Consider the following 19,031-nt stretch of genomic DNA (forward strand, 5'->3'; position numbering starts at 1 on the left):
GAGAAGTTAAGCACCTTGACCAGGGTCTCACAGCTCCAGGTGGTAGCCCAGGGTCTGAACCCCAGCAGTCTGACTCTAGAGCTATGCTCTTAACTATAGGTCTGCATAACCTCTGGGTGTGGGCTTTATAAACGCCATCTTTCTGCATTCCCGAGAACAGCATGGTCAGTGTGGATCAGCAATGCAGTTATTCAACAAATGGCTTCCTGATCACCTACTATGTGCTCAGGGGGTGCTCTCAAGGAGTGGACACCAGCTCTGTGCTTACAGACCTTGTGACTGAGCAGAGGAGAGGTACATAAAAATCATATTTGTTGAAGTAACAAAATTGATATCATATCTGCTTTGGCAAGTCTGAGAATTTCCTTAGAAAAAGCACAGAGAATGGGAACTTGAGACCCCAGCTAGTTAGATAAGTTAATCTTTAAAATACACAGGCCAACCAAACCCAGTGTTACTGATACTCTCACCAGCTTTCAGGAACCAAAATCAATTCAACTGAATAGCAGAGCTAGACGGAATTCCCTCCCGCTGAGAAAAAATGAGGAACCTGAGGGCCAGAGCAGGGAAGGGTCTTGCCTTGAGGCCCCCCATCCACTCAGTGACATAGAGGTGAGAAGCCAGGGTTCCTGCTCCCCTGTCCCTTTGTCCTCTCCAAGTTCCTTAGACTGGATGTGGGACCAGGGCAAAAAGGCTTTCAAGCCATCTGGGAGAGAGAAGAAACTACCAGGGGTTAAGTTAAGTGCCCACAGTGACGGAAAGTTTAAGAGTCTTCACGGTAGACAGGACGCTAGCTCTTACCTTCCAGAGGAGTGAACTGCTCTGTGAAAGCTGGATCCGGGAGGCCAGGGTTTCCTCCCCAGGCCAACACAGGCCCAGCTCCAGCTCAGCCCTGCCCCAGAAGGACCAGCAGTTTAAAAGGCCTACCTGGGGCCCGGGCTGTGACCGCGCCCGGGTGAGGCTGACTTCACCAGGGAGCCCATCCTACTGGCAGTCTCCCAGACAGCGGCCAGCCAAGCCAGGACGCCACCGCCTGTCTGTGGCCTGGCGCCTCTCCCTGCAGGACCGCACCCAGGCCTCCAGAACAAGGGTGCGAGAGGGTAGGGAAGACGCCTGCTCCCCTCTTAGTGAGTCCAGCGGAGTCCCTCAGAGTCCCCCAGCCTGGGCTGCATCTGAAGCAGTTGCTTCCTGCTTTGCCTTTTTTCTTTCACTTTGGTTTTTAACCCCAAAGTGAAACTAAAGACTGGGACGATATGGGGAAGGCGGAGAGAGCTAAGGACTGGGAGAACTGAACACCTGGCTTCAAATCCCAGTACGACTGCTGGCTCACTGGGAAACTTGGTAGGGGGCCCTCAACTTCTCCAGACCTGTGCTCCCACTGATAAAACGGGAGGAACTAGGCTAGTGATTTTAAACTGACATTTTAAACTAGAAAAAAAAACAATAGAACTTCCCCTTCCTCACTCTTGCCACCACTAGGGGCTGAAAAGGAGCTGCAGAGATGACCCATAGGGGCCCCAAAAGGCCATCGTGCTGGCTTAGGGGAGGAGGTAGAACTCTGGCAGCAGGATAGACACCCTCCTGATCTCTCCAACTACCTCTCCCCCATCTGCCAGCTGAGCTCCTTTATCCTGCATGGGCCCTGGAGGTCCCAGCAACCTGGGGCAAAGCAAATTCAGGAAGACCCTAAGCACAATCTTGACCCTGTCTTGGCACAGCAAGAGGAGACATCCAGCAACAGCTGCCCTAAAATTTGCAGCCTGAGGGCTGACCAGGCCACCTGCAAGACTGACAGCAGCCCACTGAAGGCTGGTCCCAACTTCAGACTCTTTGCTGACCCCTGCATGCCCATGCTAAGACTGTTTTACGATGTCTTCTCACTGGCTGGTTTACCAAATCTTCCCAATAGCCTGTGAAAGGCAGGAATGAGCCTCCCAACCATTCAGACGAGGACAACTGAGGCTCAGGGCAGGGCAGGGACACAGTGGCCAAGCCAGCACTGAGATTCAGGAGCTCAGTAAATATTTGAATGAGCTCACTGGCCCAGCCGTTGCCAGGCAGATGCAGCACAACCAGAGAAGCTCATGACACAGGACTCCGAGGGGGAGGGGAGAACGCCTCTCCCTGGAGCCCAAGTCACAAACAGGTCCCAAGTTACCTGTAACAAAGTCCCCTCTCCCACCAATCTTGGCTCTGCTCCTGCCACCCCTCCAGCCGAGCTCTTCCCTCCATTCCTCACTTCCTCCCATCTGCACCTTGCTTTGAAGAGCCACCTTGGCTGAGGACTGCTGACTAACACAGGCTAACCCCTTCCCCTCTCGGGACCTTGCCCCATCTGTAAAACTGTGATTAAAATAGTGGTTTCTTAACCAAGGAAATGAATTTGAATCTGGGGATAGGATGGGGTACTTTTAAAAAATATATATTTTCAGAACTAAAGAGAAGCCAATTCAAAAATATTTGACAAGATTTTAAGTGCACAGTCTCTTGGAAACAGTAATTCCACTTGCAGGAATGACTTCTACAGCTACACATGCACACACACATACAGACATGGTGGGAAAGGTGTCCACTGCAGCATTGTTTACAGCAGCAGTACCAGGAACAACCTAACCGTCCTCGAGTAGAGGACAAACAACTGGTGGTCTACCCCACTGATGGAAAGCCACAGGCTCATGGAGAAAGGAGGCCAAACACCTTGTGTGCCCACAGAGAATAACCTACAACACAGGGAGACTTGCATGAAAAAGGCAAGGTACAGAAAAGAGGTAGAGAATATGCTGCTGTTTGTGTAATAAAAAAGGATGTTACTGACAACAGCTGCCCACATATGCAGGATATTTCTGGAAAGAAACCGCAAGAGTGGTCACAGTGGTTATCTAGATGTCTGGGTGGGAGAGAGACTAATTTTTCACTGGGTACTTTTTTTTTTTTGCAGAGTTTGAAATTTTTAACCGTATACTGTATTTATTTTTCAATTAAAAAATAATTTCTCCACACAGAAAGTAACTCCAGCAAAATGCACCCAGAGATGCCTTTCCCCCAGATCTCAGGCACCAGACTCCTTGGGGGCAGGGGGGGGGGGGAGGCAGGACTCAGGTAGCAGGGTTTTGAAGTCTCCTCAAGGCTGCTGGTCTAGCCTTGCAGAACAGGCACTCAGCCTTTGAGAGCAGACTGAGGCAGCCTGGACACTGTAGGGCTCTGGGGTGAGGAGAGGAGTGTCAGGGGACATTCTGAGGAAAAACTCGGCCTTTAGGCATAGGAAGGATTTGAAAGTGGCTTTGAACGTTGAACATGGACAGCTGGGAAGAAAGGGTTCCCACCAGGACTGGGGAAGTTATGTCAGGCTGGTAAGAGAGGGGAAGGGAAAGGAATGCCTCTCTCAATATAGGATCCTGGTAAGTCCCTTCCCTCCTGGGTTTGGTTCCTACTCATAGGAAATGAGGGGGCTGGGCCAGAGTCCTTTCCAGACCTGCTATCCTAGGATCTGCCTTTATTTCATCTCATTTAATATAAAAGGAGGCAGAGAGGGTCCCCAGCTCAGCACATGGCCATAGGGCTCCACACCTGTGCAGACTGTAATCAAATATTTGGAGCCTGCAGAAAATTCAAGCTAGGATCTTAGGTAAAGCAGCCCTTGGGCGACATTCCCCCAGGGAGAAGGAGCAGATGGCCTTCTGCTGAGATGCTCTTCCTCACCTTGTTAATACAGTCATTACTGAAGACCTCTTTTGTCACTTTTAACTTCAGTTCACAAAGACTTGCACCGTGGCTTGCCTTACACCCTGATGCTCCAGGCTGAGGGTTCACAGGCTATAGAAGTCTAAGCCACAGACCCAAGCTACAGGGGTCTGCAGTGGAAAGAGCCCAGGGTGGAGGAGTCCTGGCTAGACCTTGGTGATGCTGTGGACTCTGGGAGGTCAGAACTAAGTCTCTAAGGCTGCTCTGCCTGTCAGTGTATCCTCTGAGCCAGCTCACAGCCTGGGACGCAGCAGCACTTAATAAATATGTGGGATAAATGAGCAGCTCAGCCAGAGTGACCTTGGTCAAGTCACTTTCTGTCTCTGAGCCTTGGTTTCTTCTTCTGGAAAAATGAGGACAAGAATAATAATACCTCCCGGGGTTGTATAAAGATCTACTGACACAATGTTCGTAAAAGTGCTTTGCAAATCAAAACAGACTAAAGAAATATTAAAGATCCAGAATCCAACGTGCTAAAAACAAAAAGAAATGAAATATATGACAATGAGCAAATTTACAAGAAAGCACCTGGTAAATTGGTGATCAAATGCATTTCTACAATTGAAAGGGACAGCACAGGTCACTCTAGTTCACTGCGCCAGTGTCCAAATGGTATTTCTCAGGCTGTCTCTGTTCCAAAGTAGCACAAAAATCCCTCTTCAAAACCTTTGTCCAGATTTTGGTTACATGGTTACAGTTACAGTACTCTGCATGCAGCTGGGCTCCAGGAGTATCTGACAAGGCAGACTGGCAATGGATGCTGGGGGTGTCGCTGGAGCGAAGGGGGAGTAGGGTGAGGGGAGCATGAGCTGCATACAGAAGAGAAGAGCATGACTGGCTGGGAGACCTGGGCCAAGCCATCAATTTCCTGGCTATACACCCTGTAGCCACTTTTTAAGTACTGGTCCTCTCCCGACTCCCTCTGCCCAGTGGCTGCTCCCTGAGAAATAGGTCCTGGGCTCTATTACCTGGCTCTCCCATGCTAAGCACCTTAGGACAAGAAGACAAGTCCCTTCTTGCCTTTGTGGGTGACCGATTCCTCTGGCTGGGTCAGGGAACACCTTCTCTGGTTGGGGCTGGCTGAAAATTCCAATGGGCCCAGCCATGGATGTGCCCACTGTTGGACTGGACATACATGTGGCACAACTCTGGGGACTTCTCACAGCTTGGTGTGTAAAATTGCTGGTGTGAAGGTCCTTAGCTCCTTTGATTCTTCCATCTGGAAGAAATTCTAAGCTGGCACCCTGACTTTCAGGATCTTCAGAAAGCAGGGTTTGTGGGCTTCAAGGATATATTTGTGTGCCCCTAAGTGAAGGGGCAAGAAGGCTTCACAGATCCCTGGGACCCTAACAGCAGGAGTTCCCTTTCCAAGAAGCAGAGCTGAACTGTGGGAAGAGCCAGGGTTTAGAGACAGTCAGCCTCGGGTCTGAGCCACATTTTCCTTATCGGTAAAACGGGAATGGTACATACACCTGCCTCTGGCTTCTTGTGCGGATTTCATAAGAGTGCTTGTGGAACCCCTGGCACAGAGCCTGGCAAACAGCAGGTGTACAATGAATGTGCTCAGACTGCTACTTCCTGCCCCAAACCAGCAACACTCAACATCTTTCCTTCTGGCCCATCTGGGCCCCAGCTGCGCTCTCCTGAGGGAGCACAGCGTCCTCTGCTACCCCAACTGGCTCTTCCCACTCCTGTGGGCCCCACCCAAACCTCGCCCTGTTGTCTCATCTGGATGCTTGCAAAGCCTCCTCCCTGTTGTCATTTTTGTTCATTCCAATTCACCCAGCCTGATTCATCTTCTTGAAAAAGTCCTCCAGTTGTGCTACCTCTGCTCTAAAACCTTCCATGGCTCCCCAATGCCTCTGCTTTTCAGCTGATGTTCAACACTGCCTACAACCTCCTGGCCCCTCCCAGATTTTCCTGCCAGAGCGCCTAAGCATCAGCAGCATCAGCAAAACTAGCATACTTGCTGTTTCCCTAAACGTACACTTACCTTCCAGCCCCCCACCCACCTCTGCTTTTGAACAGACCATTCCCTAAACATCAGCCCCACCCCCCGCCTCTGCGGGTCCAGCTCCCTTCAAAGGGCTCTTGTTTCCTCTAGCTCATGCTCACTTCTTCCTTCTCAGACAATGCTTTTCCTCAGCAGACACTTAATTACAGACTGTCACACAGTCTCTCATAATTGTAGGCCTTGTCTCCCTCATCAGACCATAAATTCCCAGGGGCAGAGGCCTGTGTGTCTGTTCTTTCCCATCCTCTCTGAGCCTAGCCCGGGGCTGGGAGGGCAAGCCGGGTAAGAAAGTGCTTTCTAAGCCCAATTCAGCTGCAGGCTGAGCTGAGTCTATCTCCGGACCATTTGGGACCACTTCTCTTGCTCTTGTCCTGTGAGGAAACTGTTCACTGGCCAAACCAGACCTTAGTGCTCCAGTTCTCCCTCCAGTCGGCAATCCAGGCCAGCAATGGACAGAAATGACGGAGTTGGGGTGGGGAGGCGGGGCTGCGGCTCTAGCCTGGCCTTGGCAGGGTCTTGCTCTGGGAGCCCTCCCTGTCCCTGGGTCTGCTTTTGCACTGTGAAACAGGAAACAATCATCTTTTAGCTCTAGAATTTGGATTTTATTTGTCTTTAAGGTAATCTTGGTTTCTAAGAATGGGTGAGTGAGGAACATAGCTAATTCCAGCACAGGCTGAGTGAGGAAAGGCAGCCAGTCAGGAATGGGAAATCTGGAACCTGAGAGGTATTCACACCACACACCTCATCAACCTCATTAAAATCCTGTTGACGACTGGATTTCACTCCTGCTCAGGTGTTCGATTCCACAGCCCTCACCCAAGCTGGGTCTGATCTGACAGTGTCTGCTGCCAGGGCTAAGTAGCAGGGAGGGTGACTTGCTCCTGAAAACAACCAATCCTACCCAAAACTGATGATGGTGATGATGGCCATTTCTTGAGGGGACTTCGTTACAGGAGTTCTCATCCTTGCAGCAACCTGCGAGGCGGGTATTTCCATCCCAATCTGACAGGGAAGAAAACTGAGGCACGGAAAGCTGGTCAAGGTCACACAGCAGGGATAAGCCAGGCTGTCATACAAACCCAGGATACTTGCAGTTTGGCTTTTCCCAGAGTGCACCTGACAGGCTCTCAGCACCAGAATACCCTAGAGCAGCATACACACACCGCCTCCCCAACCTTTTTGGCACCAGGGACCGGTTTCACGCAAGACAATTTTTCCAGATGGGGGAAGGGGAGGGGCGGTGGAGCTCAGGCAGTGATAGTGATGTACGGCCTGGTTCCTAACAGTCCACGGACCAGTACTGGGCCACGGCCTGGGGGTTGGGGACCACAGCTCTAGAGGGTTGGTTTAAAAAGTTAATTCCTGTCCCCAGACCTGCCAAATGAGAATTTTGGGGCATGGAGCTCAGAAACCAGAACTTCATAAAGGCAAGGAATCTGAATTTTGTACATGAGGAAACTGAGGCACAGAGAGGTAAAGTGACCTTCCAGGGTCACACTTTAAGCAACTGCATGGACCTAGGACTAAATTTCCACTTGGACTCCAGAGCCAGCAATGAGAGACTTCTCGGGGGAGGTGGCATTTGACAGTGTGGGCCTCTAGGGGAAGAGAGGGCAGTATAAGGGGAGGGTACAGCACAAATAAAGGCTTGCAGCAGGAAAGGATAGGCAAGAACTTCTCAATGTGGCTAGGGGAGCCCTGGGGAGTGATAAATACATAGAGAGCCACCAATGCAGCCTTCCCCCAAGAGCCCAAGGAGAAACATCCCCAAGCCCATGTGAGCTTCTAAGGGAGAAGTCTGTCAAAGTGTGGCATCTATAACCAGTGGGTCTCCAGCAGTGGCCCTGTGGGTGTGTCTGGTTGCTGCTCAGGATGAGAAAGCTAGGGAGGTGGTGACTCAGTCCCCAATCAGCCTCAAGATAGCCTCCTTTCAATTTGAGATGAGCTCAAAGACGGCGAAATGTCAAGCAAACTCTGCTTGCAGAACAGATGCCAGACCCGGAGAAGGTGGCCTAAGGGGATAGGCTACCAGACAGAAGAAATAAACTTGGTGGCAAGCTGTGGGCTATGAAGAAGAAAAGTCAAGAGGCCTGAGCTCCAAGCCTGCCTGACACTGCTGTGCTGTGGGGCCCTCAGCAGGTCCCAGTCCCTTTCTGGGCCCCCTATTCTTCATTCACCTGTGAAACAGGGAGAACTCTGCTGACTATTGACTTCCTCCCAGGACTGTAGTGAGGAACAATAGTCAGGAAAAAGCTTGGCAGATTACACAATGCCTCACCCAGCCTGTGAGAGATTAGAGGATCACTCCTATTATAATTAGGATAGCCCGAGGTACCTTCCTTATTACCTGAACACCAACCACATGGGGCAGGGGGAGAGGCTGGGCCTCTGTCTTGTTTCCATAAAGAGAAAAGTAACCCAGATATTTTGGGGAGCAGAAAGTTCACATTTGTTAAGTGCCTCCTGTGTACCAGGTTTTTAAACATATATATAATCTCATTTAATCCTCACTACAAGCCTGCAGTAAGATTCTTGAGTCCAGATGAGGAAACTGAAGCTCAAAGAAAGTAAGTAGCTTGCCCAAGATTACAAAGACGGTGAATGATGGAGATTGATTAAAACCAGGTGTTTGTGCCTCTAAAACCCACATGATTTCTATTCTCTGAAACAGTCTGCATAAGGGGCAGACCATGCCTGGTATGGAGACTCTGCTCAAACACCACCTCCTCCCGCAAGCCTTTCTGATCCCTTTTCCTAGACAAGACATCTCTCCTATGAAACCCCACGGCACATTATCAGCACACATTTGGCAGATTTCAGCACATTATCCCTCTTATTCTGTGATCAGGCATGTTTTTAAAAGGTTAAATGAGATGCAGGTACAAATACGTAGACTTTGAGTTATCTAAGAATCCTCAAATGTCAGAGCTGGAAGGACCTAAGAGACCATGACATCCAACTTCCTCATTTTTCAGAAGGAAAAATAAAGACTCAGGGAGAGAAGGACACCTGTCTGAAGTCACACGGCATCTTAGCTTCGGAGCCAAAAACAGAACCTTGGCATTCTGCCTCACAGAATTTCTTTAGGGATTCCTTGCTTTCAGAATCAGTCTCAGGACAAGGATTGTTACTCCTATTTTATAGATTAGGAAGCTGAAGCCCAAATGAAAGTGGGTGAGATGTGAGGGCCAGAACCCCGAACCCCTCACATCTAGGCCAGGGACCAAGCCCCTACTCCTCCCCACTGCAAGTAGTCCACATGAGCAGAGGGCACACAGTAAAAGGTCAAAGGATGTTAGAAATTGTCATCATACACCAAAGGCAGGTGACACCAGCATGACAGTGACTTCTTCAGGGCAGTGTCATGGAAAAGGACCCAAGAGTCCTGGCTCTACCCTCTGCAGGTCTCTGGCTCTTCTGGGCTTCATCTCCTCATCTATAAGGGAGCTATGACAGCTGATCTCATTCCCTACAGCAGACCCTAGCTCTCTGTGGAGGATCTCTCGGCTGTGGCCTTTGTTCTCCTACTCTACAGGGGAAGCATGAAAAGCAGCCAGGGCTCACAACTACAAACGGACTGACTTTATTCCCAAATGCCACTGTCCAAGCACGGCCCACCCTTAAACAACAATGTGATGAAACATGGAAAATCCAACAGTCCCCAGCACAGACATCCTGCTGGCACACCCACCTATCTTTACAAACTGACAAAAAGCAACCAGGAATTGGGCATAAATAAGGAACAGCTGTCTCCCTGCTCTATTGGAAAGGCAGGTGTATTTCTGAATAACCAGGTGACAATGGAGTGGAGGCTAAAGAACCCTGGACTGTGGAGTCCTGGGCCTGACCCCTGTCCCAGCTCTGGCATTATCCCCCCCCCCCCACTCAGTTTAAAGACAGGCTGACAGTTCACAAAGCATGTCTACAGATGTTTCCTTTGATCTTCATGACAACCCTGTGAGGCCAGCTCAGCTATTCCCCTTTTTACAGATGGAGAAACTGAGGTTTGGAAAGGTAGAGGGTCTCACTCAAGGTTACACACCTTGAAGCTGGCAGAACCAAGGCCCCAGAGGTATTAGATTGCCAAACCCAATACTCAAGGGTGGCCAGATTAAGAGTAATTCCTCTGCCTGCTCATCCTGAATCAAGTCTCAGCAAGACCGAGGCAGCAGAGACCCCCGTTCACCTGCCCATTCTGAGGGCATACAAAGTTCTGGCAACAAAACCCATAGCCCAGCTGCCTAGAAGGCCGCACCCCCCTGCAAAATTTCATTACTCAAGCCGGCAAGAATGCAGCCCCCACCCCGAGCCGGGTCTAAATAAATGTCCAAGTGATATCACATCCTGCCGGCTCCAAAATAGCCCCGGCCTGCCCACAAGCGATCACAAAGTGCCAGGCCATGCAGGGCCAACCGGGCAGGGATGCCCAGCCTGCAGCGCCCTTCACACACTCAAGCAACTAAAGCAGAAGCCTCAGAGCAGGAAGGCCCCCGATTCCCTCCTTAGCCAGGGAGCCTGGCCCCGCCCTCCTGGCCCCCCTTTGTAGGAGGCTCCAGAGCCCCCTGGCCCCAGCGCCAGCCTTTGCCCCAGCGCCAACCCACGGAGCCTTGGCCGCGGCCAGCCTGCGGGCGACTCCGGCCCGACCCAGACACCCCACCACTCACATTGCTTCAAGAGCTCCAGACACAAAGCCATGAGGGCCGGATGGGGTCAGAGACCCAGAGACCCGGCAAAGCCAGAAAAAGGGAGAGGGAGACACGGGAGCAGAGAGAAGGGGAGACAGGGAGCTGGGGCAGAAAAGCAAGGGGGCCAAAAGCCCCGTGCAAAGAAGCAGGCTGGGGGGGTCTTCAGCGCAAGAGACAACAGAGTGGTGAGACCACTCAGACAGATGTCGGGGCACAGAGAGGCAGGGGGTGCAAAGCTGGGGACCCCGATCCAGAGAAGTGGGGGTGCTCGCAGACTTGAGAGAAAACAAGGAGAGACAGCGACAGGGGACAAACCAAAGGAAGGCAGGGAAGGGCTCTCGAAGTCAGGGAGCAAGGAGAGAGACCCCAAGGGATCTAGGAGGTCCCGGCCGAATGGGGGGCATCCAGACGAGAAAAAACCCTGAGGGAATGAGGGCTCAGAGGAGGGCAGACCCCAGGGATTTGGGGTACAGAAGGGCGGACCCCCAAAGGATGTGCGGGAAGCTCAGTGGGAGCCCTGGGGAAGAGCGGAGGGTGTTCTGAAGGAGGCCCCCAAAGATCTGGGGGCGCTCTGAGGGGGGGCCCCGAAGAACTGGGGCGCCCAGAAAGGGAGGCTCCGAGGAGCGAGAGGGCCGCTTTGAGGGGACCCGAGATCCGGGAGCGAGGGAGGGGCTGTGGGGGAGCGCGAGGGCAGAGACAAAGAGACAGCGAGCCAGGGAGCGACAAAGCGGGCGGAGCGGGGACACGGGCCGGAGGGCTGGCAGCCGGACAGGAGGACGGAAGCGCGGGCGAGCGGACGGACGGACGGACGGACGGACGGGGAGGAGGGCGGGGGTGGGGCAGGGCAGGGCCGGGCGGGGGCGGCGCCCGTCTCCAAGCGGGGCCGCGGCTGCTCCGGGCGGCGCTGGGCGGGCCCCGGGCGTCCGGGCTGAGGAGGCGGCGGCGGCGACGACGTGGACCGGACAGACGGACGGAGTGACGGACGGACTGGCGGCAGCTGCAGCCAGCGGCGGGCACTCACCCTCCTCCCTCACGCGGCCCGGCCCGAGGCTCCGGTTTTGTACGCCCGAGGGGCGGGGCCTTCGGGTTAAAGCCCCGCGCCTGCCCCGCCCCGCCCCGCCCCCCGCGTCAGCCACGCGCGCGTCGCCCGGGACTCCCAGGCCGGGCCGGGGCGCGCGCAGCCAGCTCGGCACGTGGCCCAGCGCGCGCAGCCGGGCTGGTGCGCAGGCGCGGGGGCCGCTCAGCCCAGCCCACGCCCGGACAGACCGGCCCAGGACGGGAGCGCGCGCCCACGTCAGCACGCGCATGCCCGAGCGCGGGGGGCTCCGCCCCTCGAACCGTCGCGCCAAACCGGTTCCAGCTGGAACGCGACGCATGCTCCTTGCGGGAGGCGGACGGGGCGCGAGTTCGCACCAGTTTACGCCGGCGACACCTCGCTGCAACCGGGGAAACTGAGGTTCGGAGAAAGCAGCGTGAGGTGGCCTTCTCACTCCTGCATAGTCGGATTGGTCCTCTAGTCCTATGGGCTGCACGTCCTAGGTGTTTCTAGTTCCCCCCACTCCGTCCTACTTTGCTGTGCCCGCCCAGAGTCCTGGAGATCCGGCTCCAGCCCCGCTCAGCCTCCCGAGGCCTGTGTGGCCTTGGACGAGATGCTCGTTCAGCCTCCGAGCCTTCATTTCCTCTTCAGTAAAATATTAAATAAAACAAGTACACCCACGGTGTCCGGGAGGGCAGAGTGCCTAGCCCCAGCGGGGTTGGCACTAGGTGCTGCCTTCACATGGCCTCCCCTCCCGGTTCCCCGCACTCAATCCCGGTCCTGCCGCTTCCTCGCGGACCGCACCTCTCCAGGCCGCTACAGGAATCCACAGACCCAACTCCTGGGTGGCCTCGGCAAGTCCCTTCCCTTCTCCCTGCATCTGTTTTCCCAAAAATAAAATGGAGAAAAGTATCTTTGACATCTCATATGACAACGTCGTGAGGACTGAAGGAGATAACAGTGTTTCCAATATAATTGTCCTGGCTTTTGCATTAAGGTATAAAAACAAAGCAGCTGAGGGTTATCAAGACATTGTGATGCCAGGCACTGCCAAGTAAGCACGTGAAAGTCGTAGTTTACTGCACCCTACTCTCGGTCACTATGCTACACCTGTGCTGTTCACTTAATGTTTAACTTTAAATTGATTTACTTAGGAAAAAACAAGGTACATTCACCATGGGCCCTGACAACCCAAGGCAGCACAGGATGAGATCTCATTATCCCACCGCCACTGTCCCAAATTCAATAGTATACTCCTTGTGTGACCTTGAACAAGTCCCTTTCCCTCTCTGGGACTCACCAGCCCCATCTGTTACCTGGACCAAGGCAGGAGTTCTCAAACTGTGGACCATGGTTGACATTCTGAATCGAAGTTACTGGGGGCACTGACTGAAAAGCAAATTCCTGGGCTAGAATTCAGGGGGCTCAATCAGAGTTTGTATTTTACCAAATTTGAGACCCTTGGGCTAGGGGTCCCTTCTGACAATGATGTTACAGGGTCCCATATTTATGGAGCACCTACCATGTACCGAGTCCTTAACCCAAGGGGCCCCAGTCTGGCTGGAATCCCTGCAAAGCAGAGTTGGCTGGAGCCCAGGCTGAGCTGGGGAATAGGCAGGACTCAGACTGCCCCAATCCCCAGCCTACACCCCAAGGCTTCCCCTCGGGGGGGGGGATGTATAGCAGCTCCTCTTTCCCAACTTTCCATATAGTCACCTGTCCCAGGTGGCCAGAACTGGCAGTTAGGGGAATAAGGGCTCTCCCCACTTGACCTGGCTGCATAACAATCACTTCTCATCATCGCTCCTTTGACTGTTCTCCCTGCTTCACACCCTACACCCAATCCACCAAGGGATCGTGTTGACCCCACTTTCAAAACACCCAGGATCTGGCTAGTTGTAACAACCTCCCCTGCTGTGCCCTGTGTAAGCCACCACCTGGCATTACCGCATCACCCACTTCTTGCCCCTCAATCAAGGCTACACACAGCAGCCTTAGTGTTTCTTTTATAATGTAAATCAGATCACATCACCCCTCTGCTCCAATGCCCCAGTGATTCCCCTCACTCAGACCGAAAGACAAAGTCCATCCCGTGGCCTGTGGCCAGGCCCAACCCTCCCCTCCCTGTCCTCTCTGCCTCCCCAGTATACCAGGTACCCTCTTCCCCAGCACAACCTGGCCCATAGTAATTGATAAATTAGCATCTATCGATGAAAGATGGCTGATTGCAAGGCTTATGTCCTTAACCACCATGCAATAGGGTCTCCACGGTTCTATTTAAGCACATTAGTCTCTCTTCTTTAGGGGTGACTTCTCTACCCTCTGAAAGTATAAGCAATGTTCCTGTCTTGTCCAAGAGTCTCAATCCTGGCATTGGAGGCCTGTCTACCAGTCTTCAGTCCTGGTTACTACTTCTCCCAGAAGGCTCAGTGGGTCTGCCTAAAAACAGGATTGGAAGATGATCCATGTACTCTGCACACAGTAGGCACTCAATTAATCAGAATGTCCTAGTCCAGGGGCTTGGTGGAGGCCAGAGAGGAAGCTTGTCTTCTGCCAGTGTCCTCTGCAGAGAGGTGCCCATTTCCGCAGTAGGAAATTTTGGCTTCTCATCACTCATTCTGAAAAGGCCTCCTGGATCCTCCCATCACTCCCGGACTCCATGGCCCCTGCCCAGACCTCACTGTCCCTTGCCTGGACCACTGCACCAGCCTGTGAGTGGCCTCCCAGCCTCTAACCCATCCTGCCCGTGTTGCTAGATGATTCTTCCTGAAACTCCTGTAACATACTATACCTCTTTACCAGGACCTTGGATGGCTCCCCCACACAGAGGACAATGGAGAACTCAAGGCTTTGAAGCCAGGCAGACTCAGGTGGCAAACAGCTCCCTGACCTACTAGCCAGGTGACCTTGACACTCATCTTCTCTAGGCTGAAGTTTCTTTGTGAAATATCTCACGCACACGTGTGTGTTTGTGTGTGTGTTGGGGTAACTGGGTTAAATCAGGAATGGCAGATGTGTGTAACTATCCTGGCCACAGCAGACATTGCCAGTTGATGGTGGCACACTTCTCTGCTTAACTCAGTCTCAGTCCTGAGCTCCAGGGATCAGAGATGACACATGAATTGAAGTCTATTTGCAATCTCTGGACATGATGGTCTCTGAGGTTCCTCTTAGCCCTGGCTCTGTGGGGATTGGATAGGCTGAGCTGACAGGAGCCTGCAATGGAATTACCAGAGATTGGGGAGCCTGGGGGTAGGCTCAGGCTTCAAGGTTGACTGCAGGGCAGGGTTGACTGCTTACTGGAATTTTGTCAGCCTCCCTTCCTGTGTATACGTGGGAGGTGAATCAGAGAAGAAACTAGGAGAGTTCTGGGGGTTGGAAGAGAGGAGACAGAGAAGGGAGGGCAGAACAGCTGGTGACTAGATGGGCACAGGTGGGAGGTGCCTGGGGCCCCCCAAACCCAAGCTTCACCACACAGATGGAGAATTTGAGGCCCAGGGAGGAGCAGGTACCCACTCAGAGTGACACAGCAGAACTGAAACTAGAACTCAGGGTCCCCGAGCAAGGAGCAAGGGTGTTCCCCAGGCCTGGAACCTATCCCAGCTCAGCCTGGAGCCTCAAGCACTGCCAGGGAATGACCCCAAGTGTCTGAGCGGGTGCGTGTGCCTGCACATGTGTGCACATGTGCAGGTGCGAGAGTTGGGAGGAGTTGGGGGTGCACCCTGCAGCTCACACCTCATGCTTTCTGAGGCCCTGGGGTGATGTCACGGTCTCTCCTGTGATTCAGAGGGAGCGGGAGAGACACAGAAAGGGAGGATGGGGAGGGAGGAGGGCCAGAAACTGAGAGGGAAGGAAGGCAGAGAGGGTGGGAAGAGAAACAGAGGACTGAGGGAGACAGACGGAAGGCAAAGATGGTGGGGGGAGAGGGAAGGAGAGGAGGGGGAGGGGAGGCTGAAGGAAAGGGAGGAGATGGGCACAGTAAGAGAAGGGAGGAGGAGGGAGGCTTTGCTATGTTCTTTTTTCCCCTCTTTCTCAGAGGTGCAGAGAAGGGAGAGGCAGGATCAGGGCACCCCTGTGCTCCCTCCCAGGTAGGTCCTTTGGCTGGGAGGGGCACGCATAGACAGCCAAGCTGCTGCTTCTTCCACCATCCCAGCTGGAGCTGCCCCCGCCTGCCAGTCACCTGCCAGAGCTATTTGTGGAATGTGGAATCTGGGTCAGACAGGGGGAGGGAGAGGGGGTGGCAGTAGCAGCATTGTCAGCTGGGAAGCTGGCCAGACCCACATGGGGGGCGGGTGGGTGGGCAGCTCTGTGCCCTGCCCATGGCCACTCAAGAGGGTCTGGCTCCTGCCAGGCTCTCACTGTCTCAATAACTGCCCCTCACCCACACCCACCCCACCCGCCTCAGTGCATCTGTGCCCATGTGAGAGGGACAAAGAGCTTTCATGCCCCTCAGCCCTGGGCGGGTGGGTCTGACGGCTCACTCCTTGAGACATACTGAGGAGGAGGGGTGCCTTTTGGGCAGGGGTGACCCTTGCAGGGAGACAGTGGCTGAGCAAGGATGTGCCTGTGTGTGTCTGTGGGGGAGGTGATCACACACAGGCTTGTCATGTATGGCTGTACAAGTTTTACACTGGTAAGGATGCCACACATAAGGGGGGGTGCCATTTACAACATAGATATTATTGAATTAGATATAATTATTATGACAAATTTCTGGCAGATGGAAATAAGGGACCTTATTCTAATAGAAACTGTACATTTCAATAGTTTTTTTGTTTGTTTGTTTGTTTTGAGACAGGGTCTCACTTCGTTGCCCAGATTAGAGTGCAGTGGCACGATCACAGCTCACTACAACCTCCAACTCCTGGGCTCACGCGGTCCTCCTGCTTTAGCCTCTGGAGAACTACAGGCACGTGCCACTACGCACAGCTAATTTTTTTTTTTTTAAATTTTTTGTAGAGACAGGGTCTTGCTATTGCCCAGGCTGGTTTCAAACTCCTAGCCTCAAGTGATCCTCCCTCCTCGGCCTCCCAAAGTGCTGGAATTACAGGCATGAGCCACTGTGCCCAGCCGATAGCTTTTCAACAGATGGTAGTTAAGTGTCTTAAGGAGAAACGCCCTTTCTTAATTCAGCACAAAAGTATCATATGGACCAGCTATAGCTCTGGCCACAGACTTGAAAATCTGGTGGCTTTGGTTTTCCCTGTGAGGTAGGTGAGTTTACCTGCTGAGCATGAGGGATCAGAGGGTAGAGGAAAGAGAAGCAAGTATGTCATGGTCGCTGTGGTGGCCTGGAGGGTGGGCTGACCTGGGAAACTTGGGAGGATAAATTTTGTGGTAGCCACAATCTTCAAGAGGCATGATTTCCCCACAGGCAAGACACACATGTACGTGAGTGTGTACGCAGGTGTATGTCAATATTAGACATATGTGTATACATATGAGAATATCAGTACAGTGTTTTTACATATGTTTTCATATTATATGTAGGTCTAGGAGTACAAAACTTTATATATGTGTAACAGTAGGTAAATATGTGCACACATTTCTGGGTAGGTGTGAGATATTGTGACATAATCTTTATCTGGGTTTGGGCTAAAGCCCCCAAACTGAGAATAACTGGAGCCTTCACGTCCCTATATGTAAAGCCAAATGCTGGGTCATCCATACAGGATGTGTTGGGGTGCTATGTTTGAATGAATTATTAGCCTGAATTCTCAGTCCCTCCCTGTAGTCATGCCTTTTGCTATGTAACCTCAATTTCTCCCACACGAAGGTGAAATGTATTTCACTGGACCTTGGCTTTGGACTCATGTGACTTGCTTTGACCAACCAAATGTTAGTAGATGTGACACAAAGAGAGATTTGAAATGTACTTGTATAGTGAAGTTTGCCCTCTTATACTTCTGCCCCTGCTATGGGAAGAACATTCCCTGGCTAAGCTCCTGATTCTAGAGTACCCTTTGGTCCCAGGAGGAGGATGGGAGACATGTGGAGCAGAGCTGTCCTAGCTGACAAACTTGGGAGCAAGAAATAAATGTCAATTGTTGTACAACACTGATTTTGTGTTGCTTCTTATGCAGCATTATTGTAGCAAGAGCTGACCTCATAGGGACCAAAGCAGTTCTGGGATAAGTAGCCCATCCCTTATCTTGTGTAGTCCATTCATGAGTGATTGGGGTTGGGGAAATTGGTGAGTGTGGGTTTATCTGAAGAGAATTGCTAGTGGTGCTATCTGTCCCACCAGGCCTCATGCTTAGAGAACTTCTCATGGGCGAGAGGACATGGGGAACGTGAACCTTTGCCCAAGGCTCCTGTGGGACTGTGGCGGAGTACCTGGCAGGGCTCCCCCGGACATGGAGGCCACAGAACCTTGGCCTCAACTCCTGCTCAGAGACCTCTGAAGTGGGGAGGCTGGCAGGGCTACCTGTGACAGCAGGTCTGGAAGGAAGGCTGTAGCAGACCAGTCCATCCTTTGAGAGTTCCACAAGGCAAAGTCCCTCGTTTTCAAATGGGTTAAGTGGTCACTGAGGGAGAAAGTGGGGCTGGAGTGGTCTTCAGAGGATTCTACCCAAGATGCCTGGCTAGCAGGGCCAGGGCCCCCAGCAAGAAGAGGCTGAGTGAGGAGGAGGGCCCCACCAGATGGAGCCACTGAGAGAGAATGAGCAGTGGTGGCTGAATGAGACTTGCCCATGCCAGGAAAGAAGGCACCAGGAGGGCCCTGCAGCGGGGCAGAAAGTCAGAGCCCTGATGCCAGACAACACCTGCCCAGCCACCTTCCCTTCCCACCCGAAGGAACCAGAGACAGCCACCGAGTGAGGAACAGAGAAGACACTCACCACACTCCCTCCCCACCTGCGGCCTGCCCAGCCCAGCCAAGCCCTAGCTGCAGGTGCATGACATTTGAGGTGGACGGGACTGAAATTCTGAAATTAGACCAGACTGGACTCTTAATATCTGAAACTGTTCCTTAAGTTCTAAAAGTGGCTGGAAAAGCTCAGGGATCTGCCCCAGATATCACCCAAGGGCAGGGCAGGGCGACCAGTGAGAGTGTGAAAAGCAACAGTGAGACAGTTTTCTGTGGCTCTGCCCACTGCAAAGACCAGTTCATTCAGTCAATAAGTTGGTTACCTGTGTATAGAATATCTATGGGATTCAAGTTCATTTATTTACATCAAACACTAGTGGAACACCTGAAGCAATTGTCTCTCTTCCTACAACAATCCAACCCCAATTGCTTTTAATTTTCAGGAAGCTCAAAGTCAAGTCTGAGAACCAGTAATAACAGCCAGACCCGGGATCTGGCTTATCCCCTCAATTTGTAGATGGGGAAACTGAGGCTCAGAGAGGAGCACTAGCCAGCCAGAGCAAGCTCAAAACTCTCCCTACTGTATGAGAAATTGTGCTGTTTTCCCTTGGTCTTGATTTTCTATTATTTCATAGCTTGCTCAGTCACACAGCGTCCCCCTTTTTTCTCTGATCACACATGGGTTATCTTCAGATGATTTAGAACAAGAATCCAGAAGGTATTTCCTGATTGTGAGGATGAGAGGAA

General features: G+C 52.5%; 1 protein-coding gene across 8 annotated transcripts in view; it reads right to left on the bottom strand.

The window, feature by feature from the left end:
- The window catches only part of DLGAP4 (DLG associated protein 4), a 126,664-nt gene that overhangs the window by 46,207 nt on the left and 61,426 nt on the right, over positions 1-19,031 (bottom strand). The window contains exon 1 of one of the 8 annotated variants that reach the window (XM_045528655.1): positions 11,462-11,629. The exons of 3 other annotated variants lie outside the window; for them this stretch is intronic. Coding sequence is in view for 1 of the 5 variants with exons in the window: in XM_045528654.1 (XP_045384610.1) it covers positions 10,420-10,450 (31 nt within the window). In the remaining 4 variants the exon portion in view is untranslated. Of the gene's footprint in view, positions 1-801; positions 878-927; positions 1,190-6,656; positions 6,959-10,419; positions 11,255-11,461; positions 11,630-19,031 lie in introns of those variants that run through there. 4 more of the 8 variants (XM_045528654.1, XM_045528657.1, XM_045528656.1 and 1 more) reach the window with 4 other exon arrangements.

This window comes from Lemur catta, chromosome 17, assembly GCF_020740605.2.
Source record: "Lemur catta isolate mLemCat1 chromosome 17, mLemCat1.pri, whole genome shotgun sequence".
In the NCBI taxonomy this organism is placed as follows: Eukaryota; Metazoa; Chordata; class Mammalia; order Primates; family Lemuridae; genus Lemur; species Lemur catta.